Source organism: Phocoena sinus, chromosome 11, assembly GCF_008692025.1.
Source record: "Phocoena sinus isolate mPhoSin1 chromosome 11, mPhoSin1.pri, whole genome shotgun sequence".
NCBI lineage: Eukaryota > Metazoa > Chordata > Mammalia > Artiodactyla > Phocoenidae > Phocoena > Phocoena sinus.
Genome location: NC_045773.1, coordinates 60,826,165 through 60,846,506, shown reverse-complemented (window position 1 = coordinate 60,846,506; position 20,342 = coordinate 60,826,165). Strand labels below are relative to the sequence as shown.

Below are 20,342 nucleotides of genomic sequence, written 5' to 3'. Positions count from 1 at the left end.
GAATATGAAGTTTATTATCATTGCTTAAGCCAAGAAATTTTCATGTAAGGAATAAGAGGAAGTTATCAAGGAAAAAACTCAACAAAAATGCACCAGGCCCAGATGAAGGAAAAACCCTGTAGTGTTTGATTTCAACTGTAACTACCAATAATAAGTCATTATTACAAAATATATAATATCAGGAATGAAAGATAGGACATTACAAATCCTACATCAAAAGGACAAGAATAATGCAACGTTATAAACAAAATATGGCAACAAATTTGAAAATTGAATGAAATGGACTATATCCTTGAAAGGTACAAATTACCAAAACTTAATTGAGAAGAAAGAGAAACTCTAAATAGACCAATATTTAGCAATGGAATTGAATTAGTAATTAAAATCTTCCTCACACCCACAAAGCCCAGGTCCAAATGGCTTCACTAATGAATTGTACCGTATAAGGAAGAAATGATACCAATTCTATAAAAATTCTTTCAGAAAATAGAAGACAGTATTATTTTGATATCAAAGCCGTACAAAAATATCACAAGAAAACTACTGACCATATATCTCATGAACATAGAAACAAAAGTCTTTTAAAAAAATATTTCCAAATTGAATCCAACAATATGTAAGATTAATAATATAAGATGAACAATTGGGGTTTATCCCAATAATGCAAGTTTGACATAACATACAAAAATCAATGTTATACATCATATTAAGGAAATAAGGGAGGAAAACAATATAATCAACTCAATAAATGTAAACAAGGTTTTTGATGAATTTCAACACCTAGTCATAATTAAAAAGAAAAAAACGCTCAAGAGAGTAGTAACAAAAAGGAATTTCCTCAACTTGATGTAGGGTTTCTATGTAAAACCAGCAAGTAACACTGCTGAAAGACTGAATGTTCTCCACCTTGTCAGAAACCAAGGCAAGAAAGTACATTCTCACCACTTCTACTCAATATTGTATTGGAGGGCTGGGTCCGTGTAATAAAACTATTAAAATAAAGTCATATCAATATAAATTGGTATAGTAGAAGAAAACTGTCTTGACTTGCAAACAGTATGATCATCTATGCAGAAAAGCCTAAGGAATTTATAAAGAAAGTTGCAGGAACTGATAAACAGATTTAGCAACATTGCAGGATATATGATCAATATGCCAAAACAAATTGTATTTTCATATGCTAGCAACAAACAAAAATAAATTAAAAATAAGCTATTCGTAAGAGTATAAAAAATAAAATACTCGGGTATTAATTTAACAAAAGACATACAAGACATGTACACCGAAAACCACATAACATTGCTGAGGTAAAAGAAAACCAACATAAGTGGAATGATATGCTGTGTTGATACTTCCCCATCTTGAATAGGGGCTGGATTTGTGGACTCGATTCCAAATGGAATGTGGAAAGGAAAAAGCAGTAACTTCACAGTGGAGAAACGTGACAAATATATTTGGCCCTTGAACAACACAGGTTTGAACTACAGGGGTCCACTTATATGCGTTTTTTTTCCAACCATAAATAGTATAGTACCGCGTGATCCCTGGTTGGTTGAATCCACGGATTCGGATCCATGGATACAGAGGAACCACATATACAGAGGGCCAACTTTAAATTATACTAGGATTTTCAACTGTGGGGAGGGTCAGTGGCCCTGACCCCCACGTTGTTCATGGGTAAACTGAACATGGATAATACCATAGCCAAGGGACCAAGGTTAACATACCAATGATCAGATATGTGGATAGTATTTACTCTCTAATATGATGAGAAGGGCACTGACCTTTGTGTTATCCTTCTCTGCCACTCCCAAAATAATTCCAGTCTAATCAGACAAACCCAAATTGAGTGACATTCTACAGAAAACCTAACACCCTGCAAAACTATCAAAGTCATAAAAAGTAAGAAAAGACTGATCATCACAGATTAGAGGAGACTAAGGAGGCACGACAAAAAAAAAAATGCGATGTGGTATATCCTGGATTGGATCCTGGAACTGCAAAAGGGCATTAGAGGCAAAACTGATGAAATCCAAATAAAGTATGGAGTTCCATTTACAGAAATTTGACAATATTGATTTCTTACTTTTGACAAATGCATCATAGTAATATAAGATGTTAACATCAGGAGAAACTGGGTAAGGTGTATAAGGAAACGTCTCTGTACTATTTATCTACAACTTTTCAGTAAATCTAAAAGTATTCCACACTAAAAAGTTTCTTTAACAAGTTTCAGAAGGCGTTTTTGGTAAGAAACTTTCAAGCTGATACTAAAGCTTATATGAAATTTATATCGACCTAGACTATTACAATTTTAAAAAGTAAAACAAATTTAGATGCTTATACTAACTGATTCCCAGACTTAATTTAAAGTTATGATAATCAAGACAGTGTGTTGTTGACAAAACGATAGAGGTATAGATGAGTAGAACAAAACCAAGAGTCCAAAAATAGGTTCACACGTATATTGATTAATTGATACTTGGCAAAAAGGCTCACGTAATTCAATGGGAAATGACAGTCTCTTCAATAATTTGTGCTGGAAAAACCAGGTCTCCAAAAGGGGAAAAAAAAGAACCTTAACTTTTACCTCACACCATACATAGAAATTAAAATCATCAAAATGGATCATAGAGCTAAATTTGTAAGCTAAGATGATGTTCTATATGTGTGTTTAGAAAATTTGAAAATATTTTCTTTTAGAAGAAAAGATACAAGAAAATCTCTGCCCCTAAGTTAGGTAAAGATTAAATAGAACACAAAAGGCATGAACCAAAAAATATTTTAAGAAGTTAGACTTCATCCAGAGTAAAAACTTCTTCCCATCAAAAGACACCATTAAGAAAGAAAGGCAATCCAAAGGTCAGGAGATAATATTCACAAATACATATCTGATAAAGGACCAATATCCAGAATATACAAAGAACTCTTACAATTCATCAATAAGAAGACAGACCACCCAAAGTTTTTTAAAATGGTCAAGTGTTTTGAATAGATAATTCACAAAAGAAGATATACAAATGGCCAACAAGCCCATAAAAAGATGTCAACACTGTCAGTCTTCAGAAAAATGCAAACTGAAACCACATGAGATGCCATTATGTACCAACTAAAATAGCTAAAATACAAAATATTAAGTGTTGGAAGGCTGTGGTAAAACTGGAATTCTCTTGAATTGCTGATGGCAATAGAGAAGAATGAAACCACTTTGGAAAATAGGAAATTTCTTAGGAAGTTAAATATGCATACACTAACCATACAATCCAGCAATTCTACTAGGTATCAACCCAAGAGAAATGAAAACTTGTTCAACTCAGATGTGCGTAAGAATATTCATATCAACATTATTCATAAATGCCAAATATAGGAATTCAAATGTTCATCAGCTGATAGATGAAGAAACCAACTGTCATATATCCATACAACTAAATACAGTATGATTATATTTAATTGACATTGTGAGAATGGTAAAACTATAGTGACAGAAAGCAGAGTCCCCAAAATTGCATGAGACAATTCCTTTGAATGAATGAATCAATTAATCAATCCCCATCCCTCCCTGTCCCTCACCCTTTCCCTCACCAACACCCCCTTACCCCTCTATATATAAAAAATATATATATATACACACATGAAAATATAAATATTTATTTTGATATATATGGTATATAAATATACATTTATATATTGACAAATACATTACAAATAATGTAAATACACACACACATCCTATTAGTTTTGTTTCTCTGGAGCAACCCTGACGAATACACAACCAAATGCAGTGCACAAATCTTGATTGTATCAGGTGAAAAAATAGCTATTTAGAACAATTTTTAAACAATAAGAAAAACTTGAATATGGGCTTATATTAGAAAATAGTGTTGTATTGATATTAAATCTCTTGGGCATCATGATGGAATTAAAGTATTCTTAGGAGATATAAGCTAAAGTGTTTAGGAGAGAAATGCACGGTGTCTCATTTACTTTCCAGTGGCTCAACAAAAAAAATTATAGAAATAAATGTTCATATATTTATGAGGTTCAATTTTCTGTAGGACTGAAAAATTCCAAAACAAAAATCTGGGTGGGAGGAAGAAAATAGATTTTAATACGGTCAGAGAAAATTAGGTATGATTCATTATCCAAAGATTCCAAAAAGGAAATATAAACTGTGGACTATCCAGATAAGAATATTATTCAGTACTAAGAAGAAATGAGCTATCAAGTCATGAAAAGACATGGAGAAGGCATCCCTGGTGGCACAGTGGTTAAGAATCCGCCTGCCAACACAGGGGACACGGGTTCAAGCCCTGATCCGGGAAGATCCCACATGCAGCAGAGCAACTAAGCCCGTGTGCCACAACTGCTGAGCCTGCGCTCTAGAGCCCATGAGCCACAACTACTGAGCCCACGTGCCACAACTACTGAAGCCTGCACACCTAGAGCCCATGCTCCACGACAAGAGAAGCTACCGCATTGAGAAGCCAGTGCACCGCAACGAAGAGTAGCCCCCACTCGACGCAACTAGAGGGAGCCCACACACAGCAACAAAGACCCAACGCAGCCAAAAATAAATAAATAAATAAATTTATTTTTTTTAATATAATAATAATAATAAGAGGGAGGAAGGAAATTTTTGGAGGTGACAGATACGTTTATGGCATTGATTGCAGTAATGGCTCACTGCATATACTTACATACAAACTAACCAAAATTCCTACATTAAATATGTACAGGTTTTTGTATGTCAATCATACCTCAATAAAGTGTTTTTTTAAAAAAAGCTCAAAAAGGCACCTTAAGTCTATGTTCAAATCAAAAAATAGGCAGTAAACGAATTCCTTATTGAACACTTATTCCTTTATCTTACTCTGTCTCTACCATACCATTCTAAGTAGGTAACATTTACTCCATTTTTGAAATGGAGAAAACTGAAGGTCAAAGAATTTGACATACGACATACAGCTAGTTAGAAAAAGTCATTGAGAGGTGGAACTCCAACTCGCTTCTATTCTCTAAACTCTACCACCCCAAAAAATGTATAATCTCATTTCTTGGGGCACAGGGCCTTTTGACAACAGAAGACAAAGAAAAATTAAATTAGATGAATCCCTAATCTGCAGGTAAGGAGAAGAATCTGTGTTCTCTAACATAGAGAAACTATATTATAAGCTCCATGAGAGTTTGCTTTCTTCTATATGTCCAGCACCTAATAAATATCAATAAATATCTGTTTAATCAACAAAAAAATGGGAAATAAAATACAAAACCAGTGAAACATAATTAACAACAACACATGACTAAGCTCTTGAAAATGGGCCCCCATATTTTACATTCAGGAAGTACTATCTATAATCTTTAAGGAATCATTGATATTTGGAGAACTTTCATAACCTTTAAGTGAAAAAATGGACAATGTTTCCAAAGAAAGGGAAAACATCTATAGACCAAGAAAATTTGGACTGAATTTCTTAGCAAGTTTGGCCTTCAAAGTGCTGACCATTAGGAAAAATGATGACATCTCTAAATCCAATGCTTGATCAAGTGGTCTCGGTGGTTGATGGATTTACACAAATTCTCTCCTTAGGGATCAAAAAAAACAAAAACAAAACAACGTACAATAGGACAATGATGTGGATTGTTGGCTCATTCTAGATACACTGACTTGAATACATATACCTACCTGATGTCTTTTTATTTAATAAGCCACACTATAGAAAGCCTGTTTCTATTTGATAATTGACCCAGAAAAGTTTCTTTATGTAAGAATAAGATGATGTTAACCCACCATTGTAAGGGCATGTGCCTTTGAGTTTTTTCAGGACTGGTGAGTAATTGGCACTTTTGCTGTTCTTCTTGCTCTAATTCTCCCATATTCACACCACACAAGTTGTCAGGGTTAAAGTTGAAATTGTTAGGGTTAAGGGTTCTGTCCCTACTCTCTGAAAAAGAATGTAATCCCTTGGGAGACACAGCTAAGTACTTCTGCCTCTAATCCACCAAACAAACCCATCTGAATGGCTCATCAAAGAAGCTCAACCTTCTAATATCCTGGGATTTTATTTCCAACACAGAAGAATTCATGATAGACTCAAAATAAATTTAGAATCATTTTAAAATTACACTAAAACAACTTTTAGTTCATTCATTTTATACCAATGTCATACATTAAAAAAGTCTAATATCTGTACATTTTTCTCATATTCACTCACAAGTTACAGAAATCTTTTTTTTTTTTGTAAATACCTTGTAACCAGGGCTACCCATTAATCCATCCTTTCCATGTCTTCCTGGTTCTCCCTGAAAAAATAAATACAAGTATTTTAATATATTTTTTGCACTAATTTTTCTTTTTAAAAGAAGATAGTAGAGGTTACATTTTATTTAAAGTAAAATACTTAAGAACTTTTTCTGTCAAACTCACAGCACGTCCAGGAAGGCCAGGAAAACCAGCATTCCCCTTTTCACCTTTTGCACCCTGTATTAAAAATAAAAATTTTAACCCTGGAGTTAAAATTCCAACTCGAACTTAAATAGGAAAGTAAGCTAACTTCCTTATGGAGTGACAGAATTCATAGAACCACAGCTTGCGTTGACCCTGCAGCTTTCAGCAAAGCATTATTTTACCAGGACACAACATGACATTGAGGATAAGATGGATGCAGAATTACAAGCATCTAAACACAGAAACCACTACTTGGCAAAAGTAAAAAGCAATGAGCATCTTAAATATAAAGAGATTAAACATTTCCTTCAATGTGAAAAAATAGGATTCTCAATGGACACTGTTAAACAGCTATCACTTCCAAGGAATCTCTCTGTAAATATTTTTAAAGTTCAGAAGGCTCAATAACACAAAGTATTCTTATAGAATACTATGCATAACAGTCAACAGTTATTTTTCCATTATTCTGGATAAATCCCCTGAGAAAGGTGAACAAAGCTAATTGCTACAACAGTGGGCTGGGACTGAAATTCAAATTTTCTATTTCCATTGTATTGAAAGTTCAATATGGATACTTTGTTTTGGGATCTATACTTCCCTTTTTGCCATAAAATCCAGGTGATCCTTTATCTCCCTTGGGACCCATTTCACCCTAAAAGATAAAAATATAAATCCTGAATTTTAGAGAAATTAATATTTTAATTTCTCTAAAATTAATATTTTGCTTATATATTAAACAAAAAACAATTCCAATTATAAACAACAGAGTTTAATATGCCCACATCAAAATAAAATAGAAATAAATTATTTAAAGTTTGTTTAAAAAAATCCTATTTCCCAGGCTTTATAACCAAAAGCAAGGAAAAATCAGGGCATTTGTTACTATAACAGGGCCTTATAGTAAAAGGTTTATAGTTAAGAGAATTTCTATATAATGAAAACTACTCATCAATTTTTAAATACTATAAGATTTATGGCTGAAAATTTTAAAGGAAATTTACAAAAGCTTTATGTAAACTATGATTATTAATCTTAACCCAGTCATTTACTTTAATATACTTTAATTTATATATCAACACTTATTTATAACCCATTTATAACATAAAGTACTTTCAATTTGAAATAAAATATGGTATTGCTTAATTTTAAGAAGAACAGATTTCTTCAACCTTTGATCCTGGCATTCCATGAAGCCCAGGAAAACCAGGAAGTCCACGGTCACCCTGAAAATAAAACAAATTAATTAAAGAAAACACATTTCAGTCTAAAAAAAATCAACATATATTCTTCCATCTCATTCTTGTCAAAATTCATTGGAAATAAATCTGCAAACTGTTCAGTGCACATCTACATTAAAACCCTATCCCTATGAAAGACCAATCCTCATTTATCAGGGTTTCATTTATAATCAGAGAAGGAAAGTATTTGGGGCCAGGGGAATCTCATCAGCAATGCTGACTCCACCCTTAGAGAGTAGCCACCTATTCTAAAAATATTTAGGCTCTTACAGTGGCAAGGCCTAGGAGTTAACAGAAATGATCAATTGCCAAGACTCTGTGGAGAGAGCCATCTTCTGAGGTCCCAGCTCAGTGAGGACAAACCCTGAGCTGAAGGCCTCAAAATACTCTAGGATTCTGTGGAATTTTCTTCCAATTGCTGATTTAGGAAATTGTTCATAGTAGGTATCTATCCAGATGAGTTTATGAAGAGGAAAGGCCATCTCTCCAAAGGAAGAGAGACAGAGAAAATCACAACAGCTTGATATTTAGTGGACATCGTTTTAAGACTTATTTCTGTGGGACATACTGGGTGCTATTGCCTTAGATTCAAAAATCTTGTCAAGACACAGTTAAGAGAAGCCCAATGGCTGGCACAGCAAGATTTGGGTCAGTTCACTTTTATTTAGGCAAATTAAGACATTACCTACAAACAATTCATGATCTTCTTAGCTTGTCTGGTAGGGAGAGAAGAGGATGTGACCAGTTATTTATGATGGATGTAATTCTTAGAAATCTTAATTTAATGAGGGTTATTTATCCACATGTTTTAAAGAGTGACACAGTTATTCAAGGTATAGAACCCTTCAAAGGCAACATTACTACTCCATTTTCAGTTTCCAGCACTATCCAATAAATTAATGGTGAAAGAACCACCTGCGCTAACTCAGGCTGAATTGAGATGAGCAGTTGAAGGCCAGGTAGACTAAGATACACCTTGATAAGATGGAACTTAGCTGGGCAGTGAGTACTTAATAAAAGTACAGAAGAAAGGGGCAAAGCAGGATTCCCTTTAAGGATGAACCAAGTCCCAGCTGAGACTTCCCTTCTCTGGCTACAGTTTATAGAAGACACCATCTTCAAACTTTATTTTCCTGGAGATAAGATAAACTCATCTCAGATGAACTGAAAAGACCAGGAGCATTAACCCACATTGGAAACAAAAAAATATATAATCTGGACAAAGCTACCCACATAGTCATAAGCAAGATTTTTAAGTAAAATAAAAGGCACAGCATCCATGTTAACATACAGCAATGAAACGGGGGAGGGGCAGAGAAATTTAGCAAAATGCTTGGGGAATACTAAGGCAATACCTACAAAATACAAAACACAAGAAAGTGTGACCCAAACACAATATACTCAGTCAAGTTGTGTCCAAGGTTTAAAAGTAATGGGTAGCAAATAAGTGGTAAATTTTAGCCAACATCTATCTACAATAGGCACGTAACATGAAAGACAAAAAAATGCTCTTGTGTTGGCCATTGAGCCATTGGATCATCAGTTACTGCAGTAAAACTTAGCCTAAGTTAATTAATATAAAATTTGGTATACTAGGAAAAAAGAGGCTGCCAAACAATAACATTAAAAAATACATTTGGCAATGGCTTTGGGACTAGGTAGTGGGCAGTGAAAAATAATTTTTGGAGGTTGGAAATACAATGATTCATGGAATGCAGTGGTGAACAATTGATTTTAAAAAACTTTGCTTTTAATAAACTGCAAAGGCAAATAATACATCCAATAAACATAGCTAAAGAACTGAGAAAAAAAGAATGTTGGTATCATGAATCAATTAGTGTTGGCTGTATTTGACAAGGTAACTATAAAAGAGATGAGCTCAGAAAAGAATCGGCCAGTTTGCAAGTCATAGTTAGAAGGCATAGACCAAGTCCCCAAATACTGGGATTGGGAGGATACACCTTTTTTTTCTCATCTCTGACAGGTAAATAATGAAACTGGAGAAGGCCTTTAAAAGAAGTTCAGTCAAAGGACCAGTCAAGAGTGTGGCCATAAACACCATTCTCAATTCTCTAAATCAGTTAAGGTGGGTCCAAAACATTCTCTCAAGATGGACATAGTGGCTCAAGAAAAAGAAATTATTAATTATTAATCACTAATTAATGTAGAAAGGGCCATGACTAAAACAGGACTGTGGATGATGTTACTGGCTGGAATCAAAAGTCAAAGATACAAAATTACAAATATGTATTTTGCTGTTGAGAGAATTATTCTTCCAAAAGAGCCACAAACCTGGACTAAAAGAGATTGTGACTGTTTGAAATTTAAAAACAATGTTGCCCAGTATTACCACTATTTTTAATGTTTTTCTAGCCAGTTTTGACTAGCCTATGAGTTTAGACAAAATATAAAAATAAGAGAGGTAAAGCCTAGAAGGAAGAAAACAAATTATCTTTATTTATGATCACATGTCTAATATGCCAACATACCTAATACCCTGAAATAATTAGTATGAGATATCAGTTAATTGCTGTCTTAAAAATTAATATACAAAATAGTTTTTATATGTATAAACAATAAGCAATATAAAAATAGATTAAAGTAAAAGTTACACTTATAACAGGACCAAAAGAGATAAAAATTCCTACCTATAAACTTAGGTAATGTTGAGAACCAATAAAAAATAAAATTTTAATATTATTCCATTGAGTTTTAAGTTTGAAATAAAAAGAAAGATAAATCATAATCTTGAATAGGAAAATTCAGTATTGAAATTGTCAGTGCTTCTAAAACTAATCCATAAATTCAAAGGAATCCTAATTAAAACATAAATAGGAATTCCCAAAAAAATTTGAAGAAAAGATACTGAGCTTTATCTGCAAAAATAAACATGTAAGAATAGCCAAGAAAATTTTGATCATAAAGAATAATAAGGAAGAACTAGGCCTGCCAGTATTAAATCATATTATGAAGTGACAATAATTAAAACTGGCAGTGGAGAAGATATAGACAGGTAAATGGAACAGAAGGGAAAGCCAAAAACAGCAGACCCAAATGAGAATGGAAATTTAGTGATAATGATGGTTTTTCAAATAAATGAGAAAAAAAGTGAAATTTCAAAAATACTGTTTAGCAACTGGCTATCCTTTTAGGAGAGGAAAGGGGAAAATATGAATACTCATCTAACTTTACTCCAAATATCAAAAATTTTAAGATTAAAATACAAAATAATAAAAATTCCAAAACTCAAAGGAGGAGTAATTATATTCAAAATGTTAGAATGTTGAACCTTTCTATACAGATACAAACATAGGAGAAAAGAAGTAACACTTTATATATATATATATATTTATATATATATATATATATATATATATATATATATAAATAGTTAAAATTTCTGTATGTCTAAAATTCCAAAACCCAAATCAAAACACATAAGCCAGAAAAAAATATTTTCACACAATTTATGACATGCACATAAAAATCAATTTTTAAAAAGATGAACAGCCCAGTAGGAAAAAATAAAGGATATAAATAAAAAGCAAATTACAGAGAAGCAACAATATTTCCAAAAATCATATGACAGGTACTTTATACCTTATTCACTAATAAAGGATTGCAAATCAAACCAGTACCATTTTTAACATATATTGATGAAAATCAGAAATTTAATGAAATTCAGTGCTGATAAGGGTGTGAAGAAAGATATTTCACACACTTGTTGGGGGAATACACACTTTCTGGAAGGTAAATAGGCAATTTGCCTCAAAATTTAATTATGAACTTAACACTTTGATTCTCAGTTCCACTTCTGGGAAATTTTCCTTGGATATACTCAGAAAAAGTTACTAAGAAATATATACAAAGATGTTCATACAGTCTTGTTGATAATACACACACACGCACACGCGCACGCACACACGCACACACACACACACACACACACACACAGAGTACAGTAAGGAACCACAGCCTCCCTAAGTTAGAGGCTTCTTAAACTGGGTAAGAACAGCCCCTATAAGTCTGTATCTATGTTTAACCTTCGGTTTACAATTTCTTTCATGAAGCCTTTTTGAATTTTCAACTTTCCTCTCAACTCCTAGAGTTTTATTCAACTCTCATCTTTGGCACTTAACATTTACTCTCTTAAAATAGTTACTTTGTATATGCTTTGTGCTTTATTAGACACCAATCTCTTTGAAAAAAATCCGTTCTTGATGCATTCTTATTTCGTCTTAGTGGACATGATTATTATTTATCAATATTCAGATGCTCTCTACTTCTAAGCATATGGGGAGGCGGAGGGAATCATGCTTCCCTGACTCCTGAAGTTGGTGTGGTTTACAAAATTTGCTCTAGCTAATTAAAGATGAATGGAAGTGGTTTATGAGCCACTCTTTGATTCTCTAGGGACCTGCTACTATAATTAGTTAAAATCTAGAGGGTGAAACTTTTGTTAGCCTGAGTCTGCTAATAAGTGTGCAGTTTGATGAGCAATAAACCTTTTTTGTTTTAAGGCATTGGCATTTGGCATTTGTGTGTTATTGCAACATAACCTACTCTATCCTAGCTGATGTCTCACTTGTGATTAATGATAATTTACTGAATATGCAAATACTTTCATTTTCTAAAATATAGTACACACTCTTGAGTCCTCCAAGAAAATTCCAATAAAAAAATTATTTTGAGGAGTCACACTCTTGATTCCCACTGAGTTTACAATAAATTAGAATAAAAGAGAATCCAAGATTTGCAGTAAGTTGGTTCCATTTTCCCCAGGTTGCCTCGAAGCTTCCTGACTGATAACAAGACTTTGATGAGCCTGCCAATCTCACAGGTTGATCTAGAGTCTCAGTCTCCAAAGTTACATCAAGATTATTTATTTGAGTAGCAAGAGAATATGAAAACTACTATTTTAAAAATCTCATTCTTTCAAAATTTCTCAGTGTGTCTGTGTTTTCAATGCACATAATCCTTTATTCAGTAGCACAGCATATAATTCATACATATATATGGGACTACATGCCCCAAAGACTTTCACTGCAAAGATTTTGCAGTTTAAAAGTTTGATGATCTACAATCTACAGGGAACTATCCCTCCTCCCTTGAGAGAGTTTTTTTTTTTCTTTCTTAAAGGCTTTATTTTTGAGACACGGAGGAAACATCTCACAGGTACACATGCAAAAGTAAGACTATGAATCCGCTATCACGGCACAATCAGTTCAAACCATCACTCATCTAGCCAACCTCCTCCTCCCTCCCCTCCTCCCCCGCCTTCTTCCCCCCTCTCCTCCCCCTCCTCTCCCTCTTCCCTCCCCCTCCCCTCCCCCTCCCCCTCAGCTGCTCACAGGCATTGGGCCTTCTCATGGTGCAGGCATAGAGCAAAAGAGGAAGAAATCACACTATTAAAAACAATTCTGGCCAAAGCAGAAAAATATGGTGAAAAGAAAGGAAAAGAAAGCCAGACTGAGATCCAGACATTTTATTTCAACCCCTGATCCTTGAGTAACTTCAGACAGATGACTGAAGTTCCTCATTTCTCAGTTTCGAAACTGTACAATAGGGTTCATTTACTTTACAATTAATGTAAAACGGGCAGAGCATGACTTACTCTACTAACCTCATAGGACTTTTTGCGAGGATGGCATGTGATAGGCAATGCATGTGGATAATATCCACACAAGACATGTCTAAAATAAAACAGAAAAACGTACACACAACAGGAAACACCTTCAGCACCCAACATGTCAAAAGCCTTACACATCTTCCTGTTCCTTCTCTTCTCATTTAAAAACCACTAAGTGTCACACAGGACCAGGACAAATAATGATTTCCTGGGAAGTGTTTAAATCTACTAAAATGTTCGCTCTCTAACCCCTTGGGTTTGGGCATCACCATTGGACTACTCAGGTCTAGGAAAAAAGTAGATTCCTAAGCTCCTAATATACAGTCCCTGCCACAGTTTATCAATGACCATAAAACAGAGCACACCCAAAATGAAGATGAGAAATAAGACTTTAGAACCAAGATGAAGCATCCTGTAAAAATTCAATAAAAGTTGTAAGTTTCCCAATGATGCCAGTAGAGAAAAAGGAAACAGGACAGAAAGCAGCAGAGCAGCCAAGAAATAAGGTAGGACATAGAATGAATGGTTCATCATCATAAACTGAGATGTTGAATCCATTATAGGACCCTAAAAGAAAAGAGGCTGAAAGATCAGAAAACAATCAAAACTTTGCAAAAACATCCACAGAAGTAGTGAAGACCTGAGCACACACAGGTCAGCACCACATGGACAGACAGAGGGACGCTCAACCAAGCCTGACTTTAGAAAACATTTTGGGAGGCCCTGCTGCTTTGGAAGAAAAGCCTCTGAGGAAAGGAGGTAGGAAAGAAGGAAAATGTGGGAAGGAGGGAAAGTTTTCTGAAAAATCCCTGCTTGTAACAATTTCACAATTTCTCCAGATTCAGATGAGACAAAATATTTATTAGAAAAAAAAGAGTGTGTAGAAATATATTTAATAATATTTTATTATTTATTATGTGAATTATACCATTAATTATACCAATATATCAATTATTGCTATGCTTATCACAAATATGTATATATATTTGACACATACATTTAAACTCATATACATTTATATTTAATAATATTACAATAAAAAACTCAAGGGAGGAGAGGAAGATGTGGTACATATACAATGGAATACTACTTAGCCATAAAAAAGAATGAGATAATGCCATTTGTAGCAACACTAGAGATGATCATACTAAGTGAAGTAAGAAAGAGAAAGACAGATATCGTATGATATCACTTATACATGGAATCTAAAATATGACACAAATGAACTTATCTGTGAAACAGAAACAGACTCACAGACATAGAGAGCAGACTTGTGGTTGCCAAGGGGCGTGGGGCAGGAAGGGGTTGGGAGTTTGGGATTAGCAGATGCAAACTATTATACAGAGAATGGATAAACAGCAAGGTCCTACTGCGGAGCATAGGGAACTATATTGAATACCTTGTGATAAATCATAATGGAAAAGAATATGAGAAAGACTGTATGTGTGTATATATATATGTATGTGTGTGTGTGTGTATGTATAACTGAGTCACTTTGCTGTACAGCAAAAATTAACACAACATTGTAAATCAACTCTGTTTCAATAAATTTTTTAACATCTTTATTGGAGTATAATTGCTTTACAATGGTGTGTTAGTTTCTGCTGTATAACAAAGTGAATCAGCTATACATATACATATATCCCCATATCTCCTCCCTCTTGTGTCTCCCTCCTACCCTCCCTACCCCACCCCTCTAGGTGGTCACAAAGCACCGAGCTGATCTCCCTGTTCTATGTGGATGCTTCCCACTAGCTATCTAATATATATGTCCATGCCACTCTCTCACTTCTTCCCAGCTTACCCTTCCCCCTCCCCGTGTCCTCAAGTCCATTCTCTACATCTGCATCTTTAGGACAGGAATAAAATAAAAAAGAAAGAAAAAACTAGTGACACAGAAGAGAGGGGCTAACGAATAACACAAAGTAATGGAGAAGGATGAGACCCAGAGCACAGAGGAGGGCTGGACATTATACATGGACAGTTCATCCATATTAACAGAAGAGAGGGTAGAATATAGGTACACACACAGCAAAGAGGGTAAGTGGGGTGGGAAGAGGTTTAGGGAATTCCTGTCTGATTGCTTCATAAGGGGCACTTCAACACTGTGAGAAACAATAAGGGATAAATGAAAGATATTTTCGGAAACATTTACAAATCGCCATCATCATCATCATCATCACTAACTTACAGTGTTTAATTTTGGCCAGGTACATGCATGATTTTATTTAGACTTTACAGCAAGGCTATGAAGAAATACTTATAGTCCCACTTTCTAGATTTGGGAAACCAGGTTTAAAGAGATTAAGAAGTATGACTAGGAAGGTTAAGCAGTCTGAAATCAGACCACAGCCTGGAACCTGTGACTGCATTAAGCCTCCCCCTCCTGCAAAACACACACACATAACCCCGTGTTTGGGTCATGGTGCTATCAGAAAGATACACGGGTAGATTACTCTCTCTATTCGAGAAATAAGAGAAAGATGGCCACTTTCCTAAGTTAGTTCTATTTCTCCCTCTTATGTCATTACTGGCTTTGTTTTATTTTTTTTGTCTTCAGGAACTCCGCAAGAAATAAAGCCACTAGCATGTTAAATTTTTTACATATTATTCCCTAATAACACTTTTCAGCTTGGTCCTTTATTACTGTTCTCTCAGCATATATATTGGAGTTCCTTGATTATGACCAACTATGTAATAGCTATCGCTATAACATCACTTCAGCTTTTGCCTTTCAAAGTGCAGATAATGGGGTTTATTCATGTAAGAAAGGCTCGCTCATTACATGATACTCTGTTCTGGATGCTGAGAGCAACGGGACAGTGAGATCTTGAAAGGACAATTCAAATGTTTAACACTCTAATGAAGAAACTAAACAAAATGTATAATTGGTTGCATAAGGATACCTTAGATAGAATTAATATATTTTATTTCTTAAACCCAGAGAAACCAAGTGATGAGTTGGTACAAATCTGGCTAGATTAAAAAAATTAATACTTCCTGTGTCTCCAGAATTGCATTGCCATAGAAAGTTTCATACTCAATTACAAAACCCATATAACCAATTAGAAATACTCAATTAGAAAACCCATAAAAACCAACCCAGCTTAATGTAAGTTTTAACAAAATATATTTCTCCACACGATTTAAATATATTAGGTTTCCTTAAAGCTGAGGAAGTTCTTTGAAGTACTTAAAGTATTTCTTAGAGTCCAAGGAATATGTTTAAAGCATGTTATAAAATGAGTTACCAATTGAAGACAATTTGGTGGATAAAGGGTCCTTTTAATTTTGTAAATTCAGGGGAAAAAAAACCCATGCAAAATCTGTACACATTCTATTTTCTGATATGTGAGGAACAAAGGTTACAGTCAGCAAGAAAGTGAATATAATTTTAATTATCTTAAGTGGAAACTCCTATGGGAGTTTCAGTGGAAATCCACAAAATGGAAATTATTCTGGGAAAATATCCTAACAGAGAACATTATGGTGTGGAACAATCCCCTAAAGGCCATGGGTTATGCCTGGAAAAAATGCCCTGAGCAATCACAAGTCAAGGCCATCTCCAGGGTATGTTTTCAACCTTCCCATTTCTGAAAATTAACAAATTGTATTCTAGAGGAACACCCAAGGAAACGCCTTTAACTAACTCACTAAATTATTGTATCTCTAAATAAAGAAATCCCTGCAGCCAGAAGGAATGTAAGGAGGGAATTTAGAGGCAGCATGTGGTGATTTTAGGCCCACAATGACTGTGTCAATCAGAGCTGACACCCAAACAATGAACTTCAGAAAGCGACACTGACTGAAATCACTACTGGTCTGAAATCAAAGAACTTTACATAAACTTTACATCTTATTCACCTTATCTTCTTTAATAGAATGTGTGGCTTTTGAAAAGTCATCCACTTCTATTTTAAACACAGTGCAATGACCCAAAGCAATAGAGCAGTTACCTTAAGATGTGACTAATAGAAGTATTGTTCTTTTTAAAAAATTTTTGTTTTATTGAAGTATAGTTGATTTACAATGTTGTGTTAGTTTCTGGTGTATGTCAAAGTGATTATATATATATATATATATATATATATATACTTCTTTTTCATATTCTTTTCAGTTTGGTTTATCACAGGATATTGAATATAGTTCCCTGTGCTATTCAGTAGGACCTTGTTGTTTATCCATCCTATATGTAATAGATTTTACTCCAATTCTTTTAAGATAAATGAATAAAAAGCCTCCTTTTTATTTTGGGTCTCTAAAACCCAAGTCAACACAAAAACAAATAAATGTATTCATCCATCCATTCCTAAATACACTTATTCATACATGCATACTTTTATATATTCCCCACATCCCCAAATCAGGCTACTTGTGAGAATGTTAAAGAAACAGCAACAATCTTGTAGACTGAATGTGGGTGAGGTGCCTGGTATGTGGTCTCCTAGGAACAGGTATCCACACCTTCCTAGTGGAATCCCCCATTCTCCTAGAGGAGGTTGGAGGTCTCTCATGATACCTCCAGAACATACAAATATAAGACATCTCCATTCCTGTGGGCCTGGCCTGCTCTCCAGCACCTCTTAAGATGCACCTCCATCATTTTAAATAGGCAGAGATTGCCAGTGGCTAAAAAGATTCATAGAGGCCCAGGGCCATTGAGGAGAAAAGAGGATTTTGTACCACTTCCTCCAGAGTTCTATCAATTATTGCTGTTATTCTGCCTTGCCTGGCTCTCCCCACATTATAGAGCTGTCCTGACCTATTCCATCTTCTCTGTTTCTTTTCCAGACACTAACCCTTCTGTTTGCTCTAACATTTCTTGCCCATGACACATGCCAGCCCACCCCATGTGACATCCCAACCACAACCTCGCTCCTTGATAAGCAAAACAGAACAACAAAACAACAGGCAATTATTTAAGGAAAATCCTGTTCCAGGGACCACACTAAGTATTTTTCATATATTATCACATTTAATCCTTACAACAAATCTATAAAGAAATCCCCACTGAGTCAATGTAGAAAATAAGATTCAAAGACATCAAGTCACGTGCCAAGATCAAACAGTTTGAAAGCAGTAGACCCATCATGAGACCTTCCAGGGGTCCATCCAGAGATGGTACTTGAGCAGCTACAATTTTCTATAACCAGCATAAGCAACCATAAAAGCATAAAATAGACAGAGCCCAGATCAGTGTTTCTCAAGTGTGAATGCTGTGCACACTATTTTTAAAAGGCAATCATTTTGCAAGAATTGGAGCTAGAAAATTAGTTCAGGTTTTTATCAAGAGCAAATAGAAGGCCTTCAAAGAACGTAGAAATAAGACTGTGCTTTAGGAATTAAGCTAACAAATCATCATGGGGATTCGAGCAAATTCCAATGGGCATCTTGGATGTGGACCAGCTACCTGGATGCAGGACTAGATCCCTGGGGAGGTACTAAAATATTGAACATATTTAAAGAACATGGCAAATCTCAGAGCTGTAAAAAAGGAAATCAGACAAATGTTGTCTGTACCCACTGAATCCTTACAAGAGAGAGAAGTCCAGTAAGGCTAAGATAGATTTCTGCTGTGGAGATGGACATATGGCTGTCTGCAGCTAACACGGGAACACATTCCATTCACATGACGCTCTTCCCTCTAAGAAGGTAGCTCCTTACAGAGCTTAATCACAGAGAAGGAACATGGTACCAGGGCAATGCCAATACCTGTGCCATCTGACAGTGGTCATCTAGTGATAACCACTTTGATCTAGTGATAAAAGCCTCCTGTGAGCTTGATCAGCCAACGGCCACTGACACATTTCTGAGCTGACATCTTGGAATTCACCAAGACGAACATTATTGAATGGGAGTCATCACAGATTGCATCCTTTGTCTTTGAGTGACTAAAACAACTGAACACACCTTTGCTTGTACATATTTACCTTTTCTCCATCTCTCCCCAGTTCTCCTTTATAACCTGGTAGCCCTCGTGCTCCCTAAATTAACCACAAAATAAAATTCTGTTAGTTATGTGTTTTGGTTCACTAGAAATGGTATTTCTAAAATATGTATATACAGATCACATACTTGTATTCCTGGGGATCCTGGAACACCTGGTGATCCTGCCATTCCCTGATATCCCTGAAGAAGAGGAAACAAGAAGTAATTAATATTTCATCATATTTACACAGAGCAGCCCTCCATTTCAGAATTCATTCCTTCTCACATTTCTCACACCTTATAACTTCACTTCGTGGCTGTTTAAGAAACCAAAATAACAAAGTGGCAAAATGCTTAATAAGGAATTCACATCCTTCAGTCTTTAGGAAAAAAGGTCTGAAATATCTCTAACTCAGTAAAATTATCCAGAAATGCTTTGATTAAAAGGAAGGCTCTGGGAGGGAAATAGAGAGACAATGTTCACAGTTGCTGGAGAAATGTTCTGCACATTAGAAACATATTCAATGTATTCAAAAGAAAAACATCTAGGATTGGAGGATTAAACAAATGTAATACATTTTTAAACTACCTGATTATGGCCATCTGAGTTAACCTCTGGAATAAACTACACCTGGATGAATATTATTCTTCAAGGTAAGTCTATAACAGCCTTTGGTTTGCCCATTTTAGAACGTTTACCCCCCGAACATGGCTGTGACATGCCCCACACCTTCCAAGGCTGAGCCATCTGCTGAGGTCACTTTCATCTCCACTTCTTCCTACACATCCCTCCAGAATCTGGAGCTTTGGTAAAACAGCACAACTTTTTCAGACAGAGGCAAAGTGTTCAATCTTCACTCAGCACACGGCAACTAAACTCCAAAACAAACTTGCAGTCCCTCAACATTTATCTAGGTTTACCAGGGTCAATGTCGGGTTGACTTGGACCACTTGGCACCTGCAAACATTTACTTCTCTTATTCACATCCCATCTTCCTCGGATCTTACGTTTCGGTACAGTATTCTGTTGTCAAGAGTTACTTACACAAATCTCATTAATGTTTCCAATAACATCTTCATTCTTGAATCTAAAACCTTCATT

The 20,342-nt window shown here is 35.1% G+C and overlaps 1 protein-coding gene across 1 annotated transcript in view; it reads right to left on the bottom strand.

Moving 5' to 3' along the window:
• Positions 1-20,342, bottom strand: part of COL21A1 (collagen type XXI alpha 1 chain) — a 127,539-nt gene that overhangs the window by 59,485 nt on the left and 47,712 nt on the right. Inside the window, 6 exon segments of the mRNA XM_032648979.1 lie at positions 6,247-6,300; positions 6,425-6,478; positions 7,044-7,097; positions 7,615-7,668; positions 19,243-19,296; positions 19,388-19,441. Coding sequence (XP_032504870.1) covers positions 6,247-6,300; positions 6,425-6,478; positions 7,044-7,097; positions 7,615-7,668; positions 19,243-19,296; positions 19,388-19,441 — 324 coding nt within the window.